The sequence below is a fragment of the Triticum urartu genome, chromosome 1 (genome assembly GCF_003073215.2).
Source record: "Triticum urartu cultivar G1812 chromosome 1, Tu2.1, whole genome shotgun sequence".
Taxonomy (NCBI): domain Eukaryota; kingdom Viridiplantae; phylum Streptophyta; class Magnoliopsida; order Poales; family Poaceae; genus Triticum; species Triticum urartu.
In genome coordinates, this window is record NC_053022.1 from 320039493 (window position 1) to 320046676 (window position 7184).

Below are 7184 nucleotides of genomic sequence, written 5' to 3' on the forward strand. Positions count from 1 at the left end.
GGCTGCTAGCTCGCAAGAGTATTCTAACCAAAGATAATTTGATCAAAAAAGGGTGGAAAGGAGGAAAAGAATTTGTGTTATGTGGACATGAGGAAAATATCAACCACCTGTTCTTTGAGTGTTCAGCTGCCAGACTTGTCTGGTGTCTGATAAAATGTGCCTTTGATTTGAGAACAACTCCAAATAATTTAGGGGATTGTTTGAATGTTTGGCTCAAAACATTTCATAAAGCTGACAAACGGCTTGTCCTGGTTGGAGTTAAACTCTTTTCAGAGATCAGCTAGAGTTGCCTGAAATCTCAATGCTGCCGTTGAAGAAGTTTCTTTCGAAGCAAATGCTTCCCATTAAGTGTGGTTATGCCAGGATCTGTTTCAAACTCGGGTTCACATTAACTCCCTTAACCTGCAATCTGTTAACATTAGCATCCGTCAGTTACGGCAACTTGCTATAACTAGTTGTCTGCCACCCTCTGATTCTTCACAGACAGGAAAGGAAGGCGTCAGCGAGCCTGCTTCACCAGCAATGGCCTCACTCTTCTCGCTGTGCCTCGTGGCCCTCCTCCTCCTCTCGACGGCGTCAGCCGAGCCATCGCGGGCCAGTCCTGCAGCCGGTGGCGTCGACGGATGGCTCCACGAGGCAGTGCCGGCGGCAGCACCCGGAGGGTCTGAAGGCGATGCCGCCCCCGCCCCCGCTGATGGAATCGCGGTGCCTCCGCCGCCGCCGCCGGGGAGGCACCGGTTGAGGACCCCTCCCCACCCTTTCGCGCTCAGCCCGGAGGCGAGGCGAGGGCTGGAGCACGAGGCTCGCTGCGGGCCGCGCGTCCCGGTGCGGTGGGGCTCCCCCAGGCCGAAGTGGAAGCCGCGCTGCCGTGGCGACGACGATGGCGATGCCGCGGACGGGAGCACGACCGGTGCGGCGGGTGCTCCGGCGTGAGCGTGGCCTGCCGTTGGACGTCAACGAGGCGTAGCAGCACTAGGAGCGGCAGCAGCTACGTATACATACCGGCCTACCCAACCACGCATTACATTACGTTACGTGCCAAGTAAAAAAATTGAAGGAGTACGTAGATATGAAGCTAATAAACCTCTTGCAAATAAATGGCCACTTACGGCATAAAACCAAGTACTTTCTCTGTAAACTAATATAACTGTAAACTAATATAAAAACGTTTAGATCATTATTTTAGTATTCTAAACGCTTTTATATTAGTTTACGGAGGAAGTAATTAATGTCTCTATACGTACGTTGCTGTTCATACAATCTTGTACTCTCAGCATGTTTTACATAGTAACAGGCATGTACTTTCATTTGCTAAATTCGGTGTCAGATATGTTAAGTGCCTGTGTGCGGTTATTCATCACTGTTGGCAGAGGAAGCTTCATTTTGCCGAACCATTTGCGCCTTGTTAGAAGAAGAAGAAAAGAACCGTCTGCTCAATCAATCTACGAAACTACTGTACGTACGATGTTGTGGCGTCGGACAATGGACGACCAGACATGGGATCATCTCTGAATACTATGACCCACAAACTGAATTATTTATGGTTGTGTCTAATCGTACAGTGTTAGACAAGGATTAATCGTACGTATAGCAAGGTTGATCTATCTAGTTAGCTAATTGAATGCTTGATCTGATCGCTTCCTGATCAGACCTTCCCACCTGGCCCACTGACATCCGGGACGTGATCCGCGCGGGTCCCAGCTGTTGATGAATCACATTGTAAGGCTAGTCATAGTGAAAGTAACTTAGATAGTAACATAGCGCACTTCTGTAAAACATGGAGTTTGAGAAACTGCTCAACACCCTAAACGGGGTGTGGCTATCTCATTATATAGGGGTATCAAAGGTTTTTCTTTAGAAAAAGAGGACGACCCTCGGCCTCTGCATCTGGGCGATGCATACGGCCACTTTATTAATTATTCTCACAAGACCTTATAAAGTAATACCACAGTAAGACTAAAGCCGCCGTCTAAGCAACAAACTGTCGCTACACCTATCCAGTTGATGAAGGGGCGCAGATAGCCTGGGCCTAATACCAAACAGACAACGCAGCCAAACCTAACATGTAAGACCTGAGGACCCATCCAGGACGCCTGCCGGACATGGGTCTCGCCGGTCCGGCGTGCTCTCAGAGGCCGCCGCCGCCAACTGCCAACGCTCCATCTTCAGAACTGTACTGATGCATCAACCTTGCTCGGTCTAGCTATCGTCGACGCCACCACGGCGCCCAACGGCACCTCCTCCCCGCGCGCAAACAGCTGTGCACGTCGCGGTCGCCACTGATACACCTCAGCACCATGCTGCCAAGTATCACCAGCTGACACATCTTGAAGTCTTTGGAAGATCTGTCGTGCGTAGCACCTACCGACCAGGCATGACAAAGTGTAGCACCTGTCGGTCAGGCATGACTTAACATCTCCACCAAAGCTCCGTGCAAGACGAAGCCGCTCCACCTCCTGCCTCTGACTTCCAGCGCTGCACCACAAACGATGCTCCCAAGAGAGAAACGACACCGCAGTGCCGCCATCGTCCGATCTGAAACACCAGATCCTAGGGTTTCCCCAGAGCAGCACGAGTGGGTCGACAGTAGTTACACAATGATGCCTCCATCAAGCTAACGGCGTAGAACGCCGCCATCGCCTGCCAACGACTCGATTTTCACCGGCAACCATGTCTCCCCAACTCGCAGCCGGGACTAGATGATGGATCTCGAGATCCGATCACCAAGCCTCTGGCCGGCCATCTCTGATGACGAAGATGACCACCACCATTGGCCAGCGAGACAACGCGAGATGAAGTAGGGCGCTGCCAGCATGCGTCCTGGCCAGCACCACCGGTGCTCGGCCCGTCCCGGACCACGCCTCATGGCCGAGGGCAACGGCAATCGCTGCCATGACGAGGACGCAGACCGGAAGCCCAGATCCGACCCACCCGCGCGCCGCCACATGGCCACCACCAAGCGCCGTTCAGGGGCAGCCCCGCCGCCGTGAGGGACGCCGCCCCACGGGCAGCAGGCGCCAGCCACCGGCGGAACACCGCCGCGCGCCACCGGCCGTCGCGAGATCTGCGCGACAACGACGAGGACGCCCCACCGCCACCTTCCCTGGGGACCACGCGGGCTTCGCCGTCCGGCGGCGGCGAAGCGGGGGAGGAGCGGAGAGGGGCGGCGATGTGCGGAGGGGTCGGAGAGAGCAGTCGCTGCGCCGCCGCTGCCGAAGTGGCGGCCGGAGGCGGCCGCGCGCGAGACCTAGATCGCCTCCTGTTTCGTGAGAGCTCACGTACGTACCGGTTCTGTACTAGTGGTACTCTTCTTTTAAAATGGGGGAGAATTTCACTTCCCCGGGCTCTCTTCCGAGGAAGTGTACAACACAATGGTTTTTGTACAACACAATTACAAACGTATACAAGAGTCTACGTACATATACAGTCTAACACCCTCCCTCAATCTTAATTATGGCCTGAAGTACAAAGCAAGTTAAGATTGCGCCTACAGCCTACAAACTGTGGTTGTGGAAGAGGCTTCGTGAAGATATCAACAAGTTGATCCTTTGATGAGATGAACTTGATACTGAGGAGCTTCTGTGCAACACGTTCTCGGACAAAGTGATAGTCTACCTCAATGTGTTTCGTCCGAGCATGAAACACCGGATTACACGAAAGATAGGTAGCACCGATGTTGTCACACCAAAGCACTGGAGAATGAGCAGGAGAGACTCTTAATTCTCTCAAGGACTGAACCCATATGATCTCAGCAGTCACATCAACAACTGCTTTGTACTCGGCTTCAATACTGCTGCGAGAAACCGTAGCCTGCTTGCGAGCATTCCAGGCGATCAAGTTAGGACCAAGAAACACTGCATATCCCCCCCGTGAATCACCTGTCATCAGGACTCCCAGCCCAATCTGCGTCTGAAAAAGCTGAGATCTCATAAGACGGTGCAGGCTGGAGAAGCAAACCATAAGAGGCAGTGAGGCAAATATAACGCAGAATACGCTTCATAGCCGACCAATGAGACGTCCTGGGTGCATGGAAATACTAACAGACATGGTTGACTGCATAAGAGACATCTGGTCTGGTGATAGTAAGATACTGCAGACCATCAACGAGACTACGATACTCGGTAGCATCATCAGGTGAAAGAAGGTCCCCATCAAGGGCAGACAACTGATCAGTAGCAGACATCGGAGTGATCGCATGTTTACACTTCAGCATGCCAGCACGACGCAACAAGTCCAGAGAATACTTCTTCTAAGTAAGAGTCAACCCACCAGAAGACCGTGAAACCTCCAGACCAAGGAAGAAGTGCAGAGCACCTAAATCCTTGACAGCAAAATCCCCACTCAAAGCAGCCACAAGACAATCCACAGCAGCATCAAAGGAACTGGTGAGAATAATATCATCAACATAAACCAGGAGATACATCGTAACCTCAGAACACTGGAGAAGGAACAGGGACGTGTCAGCAATGGAGGAAAGAAAACCAAGAGCCCGAAGAACAGAGCCGAGGCATGCATGCCACGCACGGGGAGCCTGTTTAAGTCCATATAGCGCCTTAACAAGACGGCAGAGATGATGAGGACGTGCAGGATCCACAAAACCCGGCGGCTGACGCATATAAACCTCTTCCTCCAAGACTCCATGCAGGAAAGCATTCTGCATATCAAGCTGATGAAGAAACCATCCTCGGGTAACAGCCAGAGACAGCAGCAAGCGAATGGTAGTGGGCTTGATAACCGGACTTAATGTGTCTTCATAATCAAGACCATACCTCTGTTTGAAACCCTTGGCAACGAGTCGTGCCTTGTCGCGCTCAATAGAACCATCAGCATGTCTCTTGACCTCAAAAACCCACTTGGAATTGATAATGTTAACACCAGACTTCGAGGGAACATGTTGGGGAACGTAGTAATTTCAAAAATTTCCTACGCACACGCAAGATCATGGTGATGCATAGCAACGAGAGAGGAGAGTATCGTCCACGTACCCTCGTAGACCGTAAGCGGAAGCGTTATGAGAACGCGGTTGATGTAGTCGTACGTCTTCATGATCCGACCGATCCAAGTACTGAATGTACGGCACATCCGAGTTCAGCACACGTTCAGCTCGATGACGTCCCACGAACTCCGATCTAGCAAAGCTTCACGGGAGAGTTCCGTCAGCACGACGGCGTGATGACGGTGATGATGTTGCTACCGACGTAGGGCTTTGCCTAAGCACCGCTACGATATGATCGAGGTGGATTATGGTGGAGGGGGGCACCGCATACGGCTAAGGGATCAATGATCAACTTGTGTGTCTATGGGGTGCCCCTGGCCACGTATATAAAGGAGTGGAGGAGGGGGGAGGGCCGGCCCTCCTATGGCGCGCCCTGGGGAGTCCTACTCCCACCAAGAGTAGGATTCCCCCCTTCCATATAGTAGGAGTAGGAAAGAAGGAAAGGGAAAAGAGAAGAGAAGGAAGGAGGGGGCGCTGCCCCTCCCCCTAGTCAAATTCGGACTAGGCCTTGGGGGCGCGCAGCCTCCTCTCTCTCTTTTCCCTAAATCCCAATAAGGCCCATATACTCCCCGGTGAATTCCCGTAACTCTCCGGTACTCCGAAAAATACTTGAATCACTCGGAACCTTTCCGGTGTCCGAATATAGTCGTCCAATATATCGATCTTTACGTCTTGACCATTTCGAGACTCCTCATCATGTCCCCGATCTCATCTGGGACTCCGAACTACCTTCGGTACATCAAAACACATAAATTCATAATACCGATCGTCACCGAATGTTAAGCATGCGGACCCTACGGGTTCAAGAACTATGTAGACATGACCGAGAGTCATCTCCGGTCAATAACCAATAGCGGAACCTGGATGCTCATATTGGTTCCTACATATTCTATGAAGATCTTTATCGGTCAAACCGCATAACAACATACGTTGTTCCCTTTGTCATCGGTATGTCACTTGCCCGAGATTCGATCGTCGGTGTGACGCCCGGATAATCAAACTAGAGTAACCTCTATTAATGATGCCACGTCACCTCGAGTACTGTTGCTAATCTCGCGTTATTTCGAAACCGATTCTAATTCAAATTCAAAATAGAGGCAAACATCAAAAACTTTCAAATATTAAAACTAAAATGTTCAGTTTGTGCCAGTTAATGCATAGGTGATTATGGTGAAGAAACCATACTTTTATAAAATGTTTAAATGCTATAAGATGAATAAAACAGTAGCAAAAACTATTGTTTTAATACTTTTAAATAATAAATTATTACAGAACTATTTTAGATTAGGTAGCTAGTTAATGTGGCAGTGGCATATTTGTTAACATCAAATTAGGTGCCATTTTGGTATTTTGCTAAAACAAAACTAAAAGAAAACAGAAAAATAAAAATAAATAAAAGGTAAAAAAAGAACCCCCCCCCCCTGCTGGGTCGTGGCCCAGCTGGCCTCTGGGCCGCCAGGCCGGCCCAACCGCCCCATTGACCCACCTTATCCCCCTAGACACCCACTCCCCCCCCCGATCCCCCACTCTCCCTGGTGCCTCCCCTTCTCCCCCCGATCTAGACGCGCCGTCACCTAGGGACCTCGTCGCCCGTCACCGCCCTGACGTCGTTGCAACCTCGTCGGACTGCTCATCCCCATCCTCCTCCCTGAGCCCAGCTGCCCTTTACCCTACAACCGCGGTGAGGCCCCGGCCTCTCCTTTCTCTCCTCGTCTCCGCCTCCCGCACTGGCCGCTCGTCCCTCGCGCTCACCACGGCCCCGTGTCCCTCTTCCCCGCTGTCGCCCGAGCTCGCTGGAGCTCGTACTACCGCCGCTCGCCTCACTCCAGCACCGGATGTTGTTGCTCTGCATCATTGCGCTCGCGGCCACCCCCGCACCTGCACACGCGCGCGCGTGCGCCGCTGCGCCTAGACCATGGCGCAGCCCTGCATCTGCCTCCTGCCTCCCGCTCTCGAACCGCGCCCACCTCCACAGGCCACGACTGATAACCCACAAGAATAGGGTATCGCAACAGTTTTCGAGGGTAGAGTATTCAACCCAAATTTGTTGATTCGACACAAGGGGAGCCAAAGAATATTCTCAAGTATTAGCAGCTGAGTTGTCAATTCAACCACACCTGGAAACTTAATATCTACAGCAAAGTATTTAGTAGCAAAGTAATATGATAGTAGTGATAGCGGTAACAAA

General features: G+C 51.6%; 1 protein-coding gene across 1 annotated transcript; it reads left to right on the forward strand.

The window, feature by feature from the left end:
* Nucleotides 1-314: 314 nt before the first annotated feature.
* Nucleotides 315-1085, forward strand: LOC125532978. The gene has a single exon (XM_048696809.1). The coding sequence runs from the start codon at nt 523-525 to the stop codon at nt 931-933; it is 411 nt and encodes a 136-aa protein (XP_048552766.1). The 5' UTR covers nt 315-522; the 3' UTR covers nt 934-1085.
* The last annotated feature ends 6099 nt before the right edge of the window (nt 1086-7184 follow it).